General features: G+C 44.4%; 1 protein-coding gene across 2 annotated transcripts; it reads left to right on the top strand.

Annotated features, from left to right (window-relative positions):
• Positions 1-312: 312 nt before the first annotated feature.
• On the top strand, positions 313-11,680 carry LOC122538805 (hormonally up-regulated neu tumor-associated kinase). 2 transcript variants are annotated; one of them, XM_043673187.1, is made up of 8 exons: positions 313-1,257; positions 3,490-3,757; positions 5,546-5,807; positions 6,529-6,811; positions 7,545-7,733; positions 8,693-8,811; positions 8,905-11,316; positions 11,601-11,680. In XM_043673187.1, the coding sequence occupies exons 2-7, from the start codon at positions 3,692-3,694 to the stop codon at positions 10,407-10,409; spliced, it is 2,424 nt and encodes an 807-aa protein (XP_043529122.1). In that variant the 5' UTR covers positions 313-1,257; positions 3,490-3,691; the 3' UTR covers positions 10,410-11,316; positions 11,601-11,680. The 2 variants fall into 2 exon arrangements, with proteins under 2 accessions (XP_043529122.1, XP_043529124.1); XM_043673189.1 differs by lacking the exon at positions 7,545-7,733.
• Positions 11,681-15,253: the final 3,573 nt, after the last annotated feature.

Genomic DNA, 15,253 nt, shown 5'->3' with positions numbered 1-15,253 from the left:
TTACTGGCGGAATAATTTTAATCACACTTGCCCTATTAATTACACTAATTACGCAACTCCAACTTGCCCGATAGTGAAGACGTATCTTTTCGACTCCAATCTCTACGAGTCATCATGCCATTTTGACTCGAACGAAACTATCGAAAACGACGAGCCTGGTACTTCTTATATACCCAAAAGTCATTCTTATATGGCCGATGATAAATCGCGTAACTATGTATTTCCTCTGAAATTGGTCTACCAACATTTCGCGAATGCCACGCAATCCGCTAAATATTCCTTCTACGTGGAAACTAAATTTTCTAGTAGGGCCAGCGCGACGCAGCCGAAATAAACGCATTTATCTCACTCGAATGGACGTTTAGCACATTCCTCGCGAAATATATCCACCGTTGTTCCACTTTTCCCCCGAGGGCCGTGTTTCCACACGTGAAAATAACTCGCGAATTAGTCATCGTTTCCATAAAGCTCGCAGAAAGCTCATCGTGTCGCGACGCAGACGCATCAATTTTCCCCGGGGCCGCGATTACGCGTTCAGCCACCTCGTGGCACGTGGTTTCTCCCGTGAAAATCGCAAAATTAACACCGGTCGTTCGGAACAATCGCGAGTCAACGTGGAAATTCACCGCGTGAACGAGTAAAAATTCCGCTGGATAAACGAGCGTTGTTCGACCGATCGACGACGACCAAGTCGATTCACACGAAAAGACGACACACGTCCGCGGCGAGGCGTTAGCGCGCGCGGCCAAGCCGGCTCGGCGCCAAAATCAGCTCGCCAGTCGCGCTTTCCGGTCGGTGTTTTATAAATACTGCAGACAGCCGAAGAGTGCAGTGAACACGGGAGTAGCTGTAAAATCACGAATCCCGGCGGACACGTTTACAGTTACAGCAGCCGAAAGGAGCGAAACTCGAGTTTCAACGCTTCGAAAAGGCAAAAACGATTCGGCGAGATTTTGGAACGCTGTGAAGTTGGGAGATTGTCGAATAAGTGTCTGTGATAGCGGTGACATTTTCGCGGATTAATTGTGGCCCGGGTTGGCCGAGCAAATTCTTGGGACCAAGTGCCAAAAGTGCGAGCGAGTGCGAGTGTGTGTGCTCGGGAATCGGAGTATTCGGTGAATCGTATTATCCGGTCTGGGAAAGTGATAAGAAGCCTCTAACTCGGGGAAAGTGCGATAAGAAACAGTAAAGTGATTGCTTAGGCACCAGTTGAATCTTTCATGGGCTTTTTTGGGAACTTTTTTGCTACTTTCTTAGGTGAGGAATTAAGTATTCGAACCTATTTCTAATACCAATTAAAGAGAACCACTTACATTCACATTGACGAGTGGAAACTTGTTAAATTAGAAAATTAAAAGAAGTTGTTGAATCATCGCTCCCTTTCTCGTTGAAGATTAAACGACAATAATATTTAATATTTTAATATTTCAACACTCGATAAGATAACGCAAAATCTCAGAAGCTTATCTGCCCCACGGTTCGAAGAGAAATAAAATCGACGTAGATACTAGAGAAAGGGAGTTTCACATCCGGTGAATATAAGAACGATATAGCTAATGAAATTTGGCCAAAGACGAAGAATCCGTATGTATCGGTGTTTCGTTCGTCGTGTTTCAAATTGCGCAACAATTATCGCGAATGAAAAGTACAATGGCGGACATTATCGAATCCAGTTTCTCCAGTTGGAGAAAAAATATGCCCAAGCCTGCGCGTGGCAATTGCAAACCGAAACAACTTATTCGGCCCAATAATATACAACGACGATTTATAGCCAAGAATCTGTAACGCTATTTTCGTCGTAGGCACGTGTACTTTGCTCTAGCAGACGATCTTGTCCGAACGCTGTTACACTCTTTCCTCTAATTTCTCCTTCAATGTGAGAAATTCATCTAAACTACGTTGAATTATTGCTCGATTAATTTATCCGAATTCTTTCAAGCAATTCGAAATTCGTTAAATTACGAACGATACAGAAGACGCTACTTAGTAAAACTCGAGTTTTATAAAAATGTAAATTCTGAATTTCGTCCCGTCCAATAGTTCCAATTTCCAATTTTTCCAGAAATTGTGTGTTTAATGAAAGGTAACTAAAACCAACTCTGGCACTCTCTGTAATTCACGCGATACCATACATCTTCAACTTCGTATTTTCACGGTCTTCGTTCTGTTTCGTTTATTTTTGTCTGTCTAGTATCGATACTTCTTTCTTTTATTTCCTTTTTCATCTTCGCGTCGGCATGAATGTTTCATGGTCTGAATGCGCCGCTCTGTATCGTAAAAAAAAAAAAAACGCGTTCTCCATCGGAAGTGGCTGAACATCAAACGACGCAGGCTCGATTCTTTTCACGATCTCTGATACACCCTCGCTCCAAGCAAGTACACATCTTTTTCCTTCGAGACGGCGCGACGTGACGAAAGCGAAGAACCTTGCCCAACGCAACGCGTCATTCACCAAACTCTTCCTCTCTTCTCCCCGCTCTCTCCTCATTTTCTCTCTCTGTTGCTGCTTCGTAGGTTTCTCTTTCCCTTTCTCTTCTCATTCATGAGGAGGCCGTGTCCACTTACGAGCTTTGTAACTCCGTGAAAACGCGTCGTTAGCCTGCACGGGGCGCACAAAGGGCGCATTATCTAAAACTTAAGCTTTCGCTTTGCGGCCACGCGGAAGCACGTGATCGCGGTTTAAGTGGCTTTCGGCAAACTTTCCCCTACCGGCTTCGCCAGTACTTTGACGAACACTTTAATTCTCGACAGGATCTTGTTGCTACAAAACGCCGCTAGCCTACTCTACGAGCGGAGCTTCGAACGCGTTTACGTAACGTTCGCGAAACAGAATGGAAGTTAATCGGACGAATTGGCGCAACTTTCTTAGACAATTGAGAATTATGAAAACTACAATCCTATTTAGTTGATTTCGACGGTTACGACGAGAAGACAAATCTCGGGAACTTGGAACTTTCTCTCGGCAATTTGTGGAAAATTTTAAATAAAATTATTAAATCGATGATTTATCGCCATGGACGTTCAACGTCTTTTCGACGAGTCTTGAAATTTTTTTATTCGTTCCAATTTGAGACTAGCTGTGAATCAACCTACGCACGTTCGTAGACCGTAGGGTGAAACCTTAGTTCTCTACCCTCGAATGCATGCGAATAAACGATACACGTTTCGCTCATCCATCACCGGCCGCGATTGAGAACATGCGGCTAGGAAAATACAAACGACAAGAAATGAACGCGAAGCATGTAACCAACCACTCGAGTGGTATAAAATGTGACGCTTGTAAGAATTACGGTTTTCATCGTTATTGACATTTGTTTCGTTTCCGATCGAGTACTATGTGATACGATTTTCCGTGCAAAACAATTCGTCAAGAAACTCGAATTTCATCCAACTTTCGCTTCTGACATTTACGTTAATCGTCACTGGAATTCGTCAATCTTCAATGAAACTTCATCCTCAAACTCGTAACTTCGACTGCAATCATTGCAGGGTGAATATCCATCGACTTTGCGAAGGGATCAAGGATTGATCGACGCGAGGATCAAGACCAACACGCGACAAAGGTGAACGTTCACCGCGAGATGATAGAATGTGAAGTTCGCAATCTCCTGGTCGACCACAGCGGACAGTTAAACGCGACGTTTGGCTTGACTTCAGCTTCGTGGCAAGCGATTGACGACCGTCCGTCAGAATGAGCTTAATGAAGAAAGCCATCGGCGGGTCCATTCACAGGATACGAGAGTTCGAGCTCGAAAAGGTAACTCGATTGACGAATCGAATCTTCCTCGTGATACGACCAACCCCTTTTTCTCCTCCCTCTTTCCTTCGTTTGCGCGTTCGTTTCGATCGTTCGGACCGAGCCCTTTTGATGCTCTCTCTCTCTCTCTCTCTCTCTCTCTGCTCTTTCTGGGTAATATAATTTTTCGATCGACCAGATTGAATGAAGCTGTTGGTCCAATCGAATGGGAAGGATAAACACGATAGACGTAAATTCAGAGTACCTTGACTGAAATTGCTCGATTACTCGGGGCTTTTACCGAGAATTCCTCCGATTGTCCGTATATTGCAGTCGAATTTAATTATCAAGCCCCCTGTTTGCCATCCGATAACTTTCGCGTTCTGGAAACGACAAAGATTGCTTTTATCATTAGATTGCATGCAACGCGCGAAACGTTCGATTCGTATTGAATTTTGAAAGAAAGTCGAGGCGAAACAATAGAATGATCCGCGACGATACAATAATCCACGAAGATAACGATATTTGCTGGGGACTGAAAGCTTCGGGAAATTTGATGTTACGACCCAATGAAACGCGCTTTTGCTCGCTGGAAAATGCAACGTGGATATGCATGCATATGCATAGGGTGCAAGAGCGGAGGACGATTTCCTCTTCCGTTTTCTGGCACTAAACCAACCTTCTCGCTCGATGCTCACTTTATGACAGTGCGCGACGCGATTGTAACCTTTAACACCTCGACAAGTTGCGCGAAACAGCCTGTTTGCGACCGCTCGAGTAATAAAACGGCGCCGGTCGTTTCCATTGTTCCATCAAGCATGTTCTGGCAAATCGTGTTTCTCCCGGCGAGTTTCTCCACTAATTTCGGAATACCTGAGAATCCAGCGAAGAACGAACGACACGCCGTTTACCGCGGTGAAGTCTATGACTCTGTTGGCGCTTTGCTCTAATGATTGCCTGTCGAATGAATATGTGTCGCCACGTGAATGAGACTTCTTTTCCAAGGTTTTGAAACGCGCTTCTCGCGTAAATCAGCCCGCAATAGTTACACGACGTTAACACAGTTTCGCGGGTTTTGTAGCTTCGTGAAAATAGCAGGCGATAACAGACGACGTGATTCGTTTTGATGGAAGAAGTTTCAATGGAAGCAAACACTGGGTTTTACAGTTTTACAGAGTGAAAGCGTCGAATTTCACAGTTTCGTAGATAAAACAAACTGTGTCGTATCTCGTAAAAAAAATTTCATCGCTTTCATTGGTTAAATCAAGAGAACTCTCGCACTAAATCACAGAAAAGCAGAAAGCCATTCGCGATTCCCACAAGTCATTCGAGAATTTTTTCTCAGCGTTCATGGACATCGAATCCAATCCTTATTCGTGATTTCACTTTCAATAATTGAAGATCGCATTACGCTTTCTGGCCGTTTTAAAGGTCGTTTGACGTTTGCAGCGCGCTTCACTAAATTATGCATCTTCGTGGATCCACGAACAGCTTCTGGTCGGAGTAAAAAAAAAAAAAAGAATCTTCTACCCTCGGACCGAACGTTATCCATCGATCTCACAGCAGAATCGAGTCGTGCCTCGAATTAAAAATCGACAATCTCGACCAAAAGCTGTAGATAATGTATGAGAGATTATAGCATCTTCTTGTGAAATATTTTGCACGTTAAAATGTGAGCGAGACTCTGGCAGATAAAATATTCTCTTGATATTCTCCTAATATTGTTCTTTTAATAATCGTCTTGCCCGAGTATATGTACATCTCTCTCGTTCGAAGCAAGCCTAAATTTGACAAATATTTGCTAAACAGGTGAACCTGATCGACGAGTTCGATATCCTGCAAATCGTCGGGGAAGGATGGTTCGGCAAAATCTTGCTAACCGAGCATCGGAGCACCCAGACCGAGATGGTGCTCAAAGCGCTGCCAAAGGCGTACACCGGTATCTCGGACTTCTTTCGCGAGTTTCACTACGGGCTGCACCTGGCCGCGCACAAGAACATCATCACCACCTACGACGTGGCCTTCGAGACCGCTGGCTTCTACGTTTTCAGCCAGGAGTACGCTCCACTCGGTGAGAGTTCCCTTCACGTACACGTCAGTTTTCAGTTTCATCTTCACCTCACGAACGAATCCCGAAAGGAAGAGCAACGAAAGTGACAAAGAGTGTGTGTTATCGCAAAAATTATATCTGCACTCGACGAGTATTCCTGGTACTATCAGCGATTGATTCTTCGCTGATAAGATAGTTAGGCGAATTCTGACTCACAGTCTTTGAGCGAGAAATTCAATTCGAACTTTCCCAATGGAATCCGCGATGAATGGGGGATGAAACGAAGTAATCGATCGCGAATGCTTTATGGTTTCGACGATTTTTCGAACGTGGATTTATGTCGTGATGGTGGTAAAAGTAATGTCCTTGGGAACTCAAATGCGTGGGATAATGGAATATTTGATGCAAAGGAATCTTGATAAAGTTGCGGGAAAAGGGGGAGGGGGGAGGAAGTAAAGGCCGGCAAAAATGTCGAGATGATGAATTGACGGTCCTTCTTGAAATTCCAATTTCCTTTTCGCTGAGTAATCGTCTGTGCTGAAGCACACCGCTCCTCCCTGACAAAATATCGTTCCATCGTGATGGTGATTGCAAATTGTTTCTCACATTCTGCGTGAATTTGGAAGCATGCCCGCAATTGATGTAGCGTCCCACCTTCTTTGCACTTCTTCCTCGTGTTGTACGCAAAATTATCGAGTAGCAGCACAGCACCGTGTTCAATACGGTTGTACACAAATTTCAGGAGATCTAACGTCCAACGTAACAGAGACCGGTTTAGGCGAGCTTCACGCAAAGAGGGTGGCCAGACAACTGGCCGCGGCGGTGCATCACATTCACAGCCGCGAATTGGTGCACCGCGACATCAAGCTCGACAACATCCTCGTGTTCAGGAGCGATTTCTCGCGGATCAAGCTGTGCGACTTTGGCGAAACGAGAAGAATAAACACGGTGGTGCGACGGCACAACGAGTGGCTGCCATACTCGCCGCCCGAGGTATTGCAGATCGACACTGACGAAACGTACAAGTAATTATACGATTGACCATTATCAGCATATATCGTGATTATCGTTTATCTCGACCTCGTGCAGATAAACGTCGTCCCGAGGTTACTCGTCAACGCGATCACTTTATTTGTGATAACTTTCAAACCGATTTGAAATATACCCGAGATAAAAGTTTCGATTCAACAGTATATAACAAGTTCGAGTAATTAACATTTTTAAACAAGTGTTGTGTCGAAATTGGCACGAGAATCGCGTCCAGAAGAATTTAGGAAAGTACTTATACACCGGAGAATAAGTAATCTCGCCGTTGACGTAACCGGTGTCCAAATGTTCGATCGATCGACGATATGAAAGATACATCTCGTGTTTAGCCTGTCCATTCTCTGAAAAGACGAATGGAACGTAATACGAACGTGTTAAATTCACTTTATTACCCGCGTTAAATTCAGATAAATTCACTTTATGGCCGCGTTAAATTCATTTTATGTTTGGTTCAGAAAGGGACATATACATAGCTCTTGATACATATATTTTGTAGAAAGCTTCATTATGCACTATGCGCACGAGTCGTTAATTTTGAATGAGATTTCTCTAGTTCGTTGTAACTCTCGGGTATTTTTGCATCGAATCGTACAGCAACGAAAGCAGACTGATCGTTCGAGGCTACCTCGTTGTGGTCGCGGGCTTGCGTGATCATGAATGACAAAATATGCAGGCGCGCGCGTACATCTTATTTACGTTTGACGTTTTCAGAGCTCTCACGTCGCACGACGTCTGGCAATTCGGCATTGTCCTATTTGTCTGTCTGACCGGATGCTTGCCGTGGCAGAAGGCGGCGTTGGACGACCCGCGTTACACCAGATATCAAAACTGGCACAACGCGACGCTCAACATAGCCAAGAAACCGAAATTATTTCAGCTGATCAGCTCACGGGCGCAGAGGTCAGTTTCTACTTGTGGGAGGGAATCAGGCGCCAGTCTGATTAAATTACTGGAATGTTGCAAATGATCGAGATATTTCGCAATTGAAACGTGATTAAACAACAAATTCCAAAAGTTTATTTCGAACATTTATATTTCTTATGGAATAATTCCAAGCCGTTAAGGAATTATTCATATTTCGAGAAATTGAGAAATCTCAAGTATCTCGGAATTATTCATAGCTCGAGAAATCGTAGAATTTACATTCCCACGGAGTAGTTTGAAGTTTTGAAAGCCGGCAAAGTTCAATTCTCGTTCGTGTTTGATACGTTTCTAGATTCTTCGTCAATATTCTTCACGTTTCATTATCATTTCATTTTAATTCCGTTTCTGCCAATTCTCATTCGTACGTTCCTATTTTTTCCAAAACTTCTGGATCAAGGCGCGCTTTCAAATTTCAATATCCCGATTTCTAATTGTAGATCGTAGAATTCGCCGAACGAGTAACATTAACCGGTGGCGCGCGGCAACCTGGCTAAATAGAAAGTTAAAAGTGTAAATCGGCGATCGTTTGTTAAACGCTCGGCGAAGTTCATGAAAAGGGTGGCGTTTTCAGGATTGATTCCACGCGTTAAAACAAGCAGAAGGATTCACTGCGTGTAACAGATCATATCGTGCAAAGAGTGATACCGAGAAACGTTTCCATTTTAACATCTCGGTTTGTTTTCGAAAGAGGCGCGAGAGCGATTGAAAGCGAGCCACCCCTGGTTTATTGTCTCAGGATACTGAACGGAGTCGTTAAACGTAGCAACGTGACCACCCATTAAATTTACGAAATTACGTGTAAAAGGAAATATGACGTTAACAACGATTACAATTTCTGGATACGTTCTGAAATTTCCGCCTGAAATATTCTCCCCTATAATTATTATTTAACTATCATTATTTTCGTTTTATCGATTCTTCACACTGCTCTGCAGGATGTTCAAACGACTATTGGACCCCAAGGCCGAGAAGCGTCCCGTCAGCGTGTTGGAGGTAAACAAATACCTGGAGGACAGGTGGTTAGCGAAACTCGGCACGGAGAAGGCCCTGAACGGTAACGATCGATCCGAATTAAAGACCTTCTCCTCCTCCTCCTCTTTCGCCCGTTCTCTTGTTGACTATCCTCGTTGACTTGACGTTTGCACAGGTGGCGCCGACGAGAGGGACGAACTCTGCCCCTCCATGTACAGCTTCCACAGCTCTCTCGAGGAGAAGAATCAACTGCTTCACACCCTGACCACGTACGGCATCGAGACAACGGTGAACCGTGCTAAGAAGAAGGACCGAATCAGAGAATGGATCCAGGCGAGCGCCATCGTGGAGGAGTACGAGGAGGACGAGTCGGATCTGAACGAAGACATTGCTCGTATTTACGAGGACGAGGACGAGGAGCCCAGTTCGATGAAAGGCAGACACTTTCCGGAGACGCGTCCGATGGTGAACACCGAGTCCAAGAGACACAGCAGGAACAGCAGAACGCACACATCCTCGGCGCGGAAGAGGCAGCCGATCAAAAGACAGCCAACCGAAAGGAAGATTCCATTTGCGCCTCAAGTAGCCGTGGAACGAGAAACGATCGCCCGTTTCGCCAGTTTCCCCAACGGCGATCCTAACCTCGCGGCGCGTACCAACGGGACGATCGGCGATGCAGCAGCTTCGCTCGCGCTACCTCTGAAAACCAGCGTCGAAGATCGGAAATCGTTGGCCAACGGCCAAGCGAATAACTCACCGGCGAATAGTTCGTTAGCGAATAGTAGTAGAGACGAGCCTCTCGCGGCGGGATACAAACCTAATCTAGCCGAGGGGAGTGTCGAACTGGCGAGAACCTCGCAGGATATCCAAGATCGGACAGTCTCGCTGATAGACACGATCGGGGATCGAGGTTTGCCAAGGAGTCCGCAGATCCCCGCTAGAAAACATCGTTCGCAAACCGCCCCGTTTCCGGCCACGCCGAACTCGAACGAGAACGAAGAGGAGTCTGCGAGAAGAACGCAGTCGGCCGGCGCGCTGGCTGGCTCAACGCAGCCAGACAGGTTGAACATGGCGATCGGTCGACCGGCGGAGAGGTCAGGTGCTGCACCGGTAGCGAACGGCCAATCGTCGATGGCTTGGGGCGAGAGCTCGACCCCGAGAGCCGAGCATCGATCCCTCGCGCAATCAATGTCTCGAGTAGAAAACGCACCGGTGGTAATGCTGCCTGTGGCGGCAGCGGCGGCGGCGACAGTTCGAGTGGAGAATCAATCGGTGACTAGAAACGAGAAATCTGGGCCCGTGCCTCTCGTGTCGCAATCCGCCAATCCTCTCACCATGTCCGTTGCCTCTCATTTGGTCATGCAGAGCTTCAACGCGCTGCAGGGGATTAACGCGGTCGCCCCCGGGGACAACAACAGCCCGGCGACGGATTTACCGAACTCGCCGAGGAACAGTCCGTCTTCCACCTCTAGCAAGGCCCTCACGCCGAAGAACAGTCCGACTACCACTCCCGCGAGAACGTCCACGCCACCGAAAAATAAGATCCACAGGGAGGAGGCGATGATCTACAGGAAAGATCCGTTCGAGCACTATGGAATCGCGCAGGGGGTGATACTGAGAACGGAGAGCGCGCGACGGAGGGGCTCGACGGAGAGCGGCAATAGATCTGCCAGTAATTGAGAATCGATGTTTGATTTCGCTTTCGCGTGACACGGAGGTGGACGGTTGTAATGTCGAACCGGTGGGGATTGTGGATGGCATGCGATGCCGTGTACATCGTGTGTTCTGGTTTGGTAACGGTTTACGCGTCGTGTATCTGGTTACGCAGCCGGAGTTTGGTGGAGGAGGGAAAGTTGTTCCCAGTTGTGTTACTCGATCGAGAAAACCGGTGATTGAATATCTTTTTTTAAATGAATTTGAGGTACATTGGCGAGAGAAGGAAATATTCTTTTTGGAGATGGCTGTTGAAGAAAGACGTAGATTAGATCTTGTTCTAACTCTCGAAGTAAACCTGTTTTATCATATTCCAAGATGTAATACGTGTATTTTATATAACGCTGAGGATGAGCACGAAAATATTCAACGACATAGAATAATTACAATTACACGAGTACAACTTGGTGCCTTATTTTTCTGAGAACATTTCCACTAAACGATTTGACGTAAATGCGACAATTATGAGGAACGATATTAAGATGGTGCAGAGAAAACGACCGAGACCGAATAAATAAGAGAAAAAAAAAAAAAAAAAACGACCGAAAAATACGAAGAAACTGGACAGAAATCGCTTAACGCATCGATTCGTCGTCTATTCGATCGTCGTACCCATCCAACTTTATATTAAACGATACAACCACATAATACTGCATCGTTTAGACTTGGACTGTCCCGTTTGTTGGACACGAGCCATGACCGATGCCCATTACAGCGATTCTTTTGTTCCCTCATGCTGATTCTTACGTTGCATAGCCAACATAGATAAAACGAGCCTCGCACAGTCTCGATAATTTATGGATTATTGTTTCCTTTATCGTTTTCTTTCTACTGCAACGAGACACACCGATGAATCGTCCAAGAGGACATAAAGGTAACGATCGTCCTTAATAACAGACTTCGAATAAAAATAAGAAACATCATTCGATAACTGACATGAAACGCACGCGATAAAAGAATTTCCTTTGACCCAAACGAAAAAAAAAATCAGTTCCTTGTTAAGACAGACTAAGAACGTATAATTATTTCAAAACACATTAATTTCTTAATTTAATAACTTTCCAAATATTTTGTTTAAATATCTAATACCCAAGCTTATCGAATGCTGCCACTGGCCATAATCATTACACATTTGAACCAGTATGTCATGTATTTCAGGCACAATTTTCGTGTCTATGATCGTCGATCAGCCAGGGACAGCAGAGGTGGACAAATTTTGGCACGTTGCTTCCAGAAAACGCCAGATTCTTATTCTCGACAGGAGGACTTTCGATTTTCCTTGGGAACTGACAGTGCTGATCACGATCGCGAGATTCCAAGTCGACGTTAGGCTAATTGAAATGTAAATATTACATTGCACACCGTGGACTGGTTTCTCTCCATGCGGTTCGGAGTAATCGAAGGTGTGGCTGACGGAATGTGACGCGAATTCGATTGATTGTGATGTAGAGGACACGTAGGATCTTTTTTGAATTGTTACAATACATATATATATATATATTGGATCCGCTCCAAATGATTACAAACGCACGAAGGATGTACAATTTCATAGTTGTGAATGGTTAGTTATTCATATATTCGCGTACAAAGTTGAAAAATTTTAACGATTATCTGTATTCCACGAATAAACGAGGATAGAGCACACGGTACGACAACGACGACGACGACGACAATTTAATATATAGTTTACGTAAGATTACGTAATGTGGTATATATCGAATCGTTTCACCGATATCGTTATTTCTCCGTTGGAGATATTTATTTTACGTTCTAGGCAATTCATTTCTCAAAAGTAAAAAATCCGATAAAACGCGAGTGAAACGCGAAATGCATAGCAATTCTGAGGAATGATAACAGATGGCAGTCCAAGGTATCGGAGCATAGAGGGAGAGACATACTGTTACGAGATAGTATTTCCTCGGCAATTATTAAATACAGATGTGCAATAAATCGTCGTACTTCCAGATTTAACGCGGCGTATTTATTCGATAAATATTTATCATCGCGATATGAACAAAATCAACCGAGAAACACGTAGAAGCGTTTCTTAACAACGATTTATTTGCTCGAGTATAAATAGATTATCCAAACAGTATACTTTATAGGGGTTTAAATTGTTTTTCTAAAATAAAAATATCTCATATAAAATAAAAATATCGTCATATTTGAAGAAATAAAAAACATTTAATTAGTGGATATACGTTTATAAGATGTATATTATAGAAACACGTTTAATTAACAGCTAATTAACTCTTCGAAACTGTATACATTAAATTAAATATTGGTAGTTACCTGAATACTTAATACTTCGTTAATAATTAAAAAATAGGAAATTGACGCATTAATTATTCATTGATCACCATTAAGGATGCAAATTCTTTCGTGCGCTTATCCTATAAATTTTAATTTCCTGAATTATACTAAGAAGCTTTTCTCTAGAAAAATCGAGCATTCTTCTGGTGTTTCGCAAGAGGAAAGATTCATCATACCATCGCGCAACATCATCATCACGCACAGAACCAAGTGAAATCTGCCTTCGTCATCGACTCGACTATTAAAACTAATTTCAATTTCATTTTTGCAAAAAAAAAAAAAAAGTCTAAAAGTCTGAATTCGATTTCTACGAGGCAAGGAGATCGCTAAGCAAATTCTAAAACCAGGCATCGCGAAACGAATCGACCAGGCCAATAATATCTCGTCGATTAGCGAGCTCGATGAACGAACGAACCGCGAGGGGCAGGACTCGCAAAGTGTAATTGTCTCGTGATGATAAGCACTCCTCTCTCTCTCTCTCTCTTTCTCTCTTTCTTTCTTTCTTTCCATCTTGTCTGAACCAGTCTCGCCCCTTTGTACGCAAGCAACGCGTATCTCGTTGCCGCGTAATTAATTACGAACGAAAAATAAAAAGCGAAGAAGAAGAAAAGAAAAAGAAGGCGAAAAAGGCGAAGCGATACGGCGACTGAGCTTGGAAATGCTCGATACTCTCGACGCGCGTGTCCGTGGCTCTCCTCGCGTCGCTTTCGACTTCGTTCTCACGATCGTCGACGTAGACGTAGACGTAGACGTAGACGTAGACGTAGACATAGACGTAGACGTAGACGTCGTCGTCGAGGCGACGCAGGAGGGCTACGAGGTACGTGTCTGGCGATATGGAAATAATTACCGGGCGGGGCGAAGGCACGAATTAATTAAGAGATACGTAAGTAGCGTATATTGCGCACGAGATGCAATTACGTCGTCTTTGAGTCCGCGGTGTAGCCAACGCACCGGAGAGATATAACGAAGTGCAAACCGACAGGCGGCGATAGGCGCTTTGACACCATTTGACACCGAACCGAGCCAAATGAACCTTCGTCGTGGAATTCACGTTTATCGGTTTCTTATCGGATTAGGCCATTAGGCTACGCGAATTATGGGACTTTTTTTTTCTTCTTTTTCGACTTCTTCCTTGAATATATATATAAAATACATGTATACATATTATATTTTTATATATATTCTAATCTTATAAATATATTCTTTATACCAAACCAAACAGAGACAAACCACTACGTTTGCAAGGATTCACGTGTACGAGCAAAGTCGCGACTGCAATCTTAGACCGGCTGTCGATAGCGAAAACCGTCGCGATCGTTAACGGAGCACCGAGAGGAAGTCGAATAGATTGTATATACGGGGAAAAGGGAGAGATAGAGAGGGAAAGACGAGCTTAATTGCTCGTGGCTGGGACGAATTCGGATGATTGATGGTTTCATGGATTAGATGGATGGCGTTTCAAGGCTAGCCGAGTAACACGGGTTCCAACTGTTTTCAACGACGCTTCGAATCCCCGCGTACCGAGTGTAATGGTGGAATGTCGCGCTGGGTTTTCATGCTTTTACGATCGTTGCAATATTCCCCGGACGTCGTAAAATTTTCCCGACAACACTTTCTACAACAGTTTCGTCACGTTCTGCCCACATTCTTAGCTTTTACGTATCTTAAATTTCTTACAAAATTACGGCTCGCGTGTTTATATAAATAATAGTAAATTGTGAATAAAATTCGGAAACGAATCTGTTTTGAATTTACTCGAAAGAGACTAGACGTCTATTTCACAATTAATTTGACACTGTCATCTCTCTCTCTCTCTCTCTCTCTCTTTCTTTCTCTCGTCGATTCGAGAAACTCTCTCGTTAAATTCATTTTTACGATATTCATCCCCGAGCAAACCTCGCTACCGACTATATTTCACATCCCAATTAAACTCTCTGCTCAAACGGAGCCACCCAAGCGCAGCGGCCGCGCGCGTTAGGTCCGCCCAGCACCCAATGCATCAATCTACCACCAAGCACAAGCAACACGCCAAGCAAAAAAGCCATGCATACATTCAGAGCGTCGACCTTGCTCGCCAAGTGAATCAGGTTCACGTTCACGTTCTCGTGAGACCCCGGGGAACGGGTTCCCAATCCAGGATTCCCGAGCCGTCACCTTCGGCCAGCGAAAGCAAGGATGAAAATTAATGAAACCACAATTGGCGTTAATGGCTTCCCGTGGCACCAACCGAGACAGAGAATGAGAAAGACAGAGTGTACCATATATATCTGTGTGTGTGTGTGTGTGTGTGAGAACTCCTGCATCCTCGTTACGAACGAACACGGCGGTTTTCCAGGGGACCAGCACCGCGTTGGAAACGCGGATAATGCAGAAACGCGCGTTGCATATTTGACACACGCTTGACTCGACTACATTTCTGTATTTCGAGCATTTGGGAACTCCGATAACCGACAGAGAGTTTGGCTCTTGGACTTACTCTACTCTACCATCTACAT

Source organism: Frieseomelitta varia, unplaced genomic scaffold (assembly GCF_011392965.1).
Source record: "Frieseomelitta varia isolate USP_RPSP 00005682 unplaced genomic scaffold, Fvar_1.2 scaffold_178, whole genome shotgun sequence".
NCBI lineage: Eukaryota > Metazoa > Arthropoda > Insecta > Hymenoptera > Apidae > Frieseomelitta > Frieseomelitta varia.
This window is presented reverse-complemented; position numbering and strand designations above follow the sequence as displayed.

Coding starts and splice junctions, on each gene's coding strand:
- LOC122538805 (XM_043673187.1), top strand. CDS start 3,692: ATGAGCTTAATGAAGAAAGCCATCGGCGGGTCCATTCACAGGATACGA. Junction 5,808..6,528: donor CCAGGAGTACGCTCCACTCG/GTGAGAGTTCCC, acceptor CACAAATTTCAG/GAGATCTAACGTCCAACGTA. Junction 7,734..8,692: donor ATCAGCTCACGGGCGCAGAG/GTCAGTTTCTAC, acceptor ACTGCTCTGCAG/GATGTTCAAACGACTATTGG.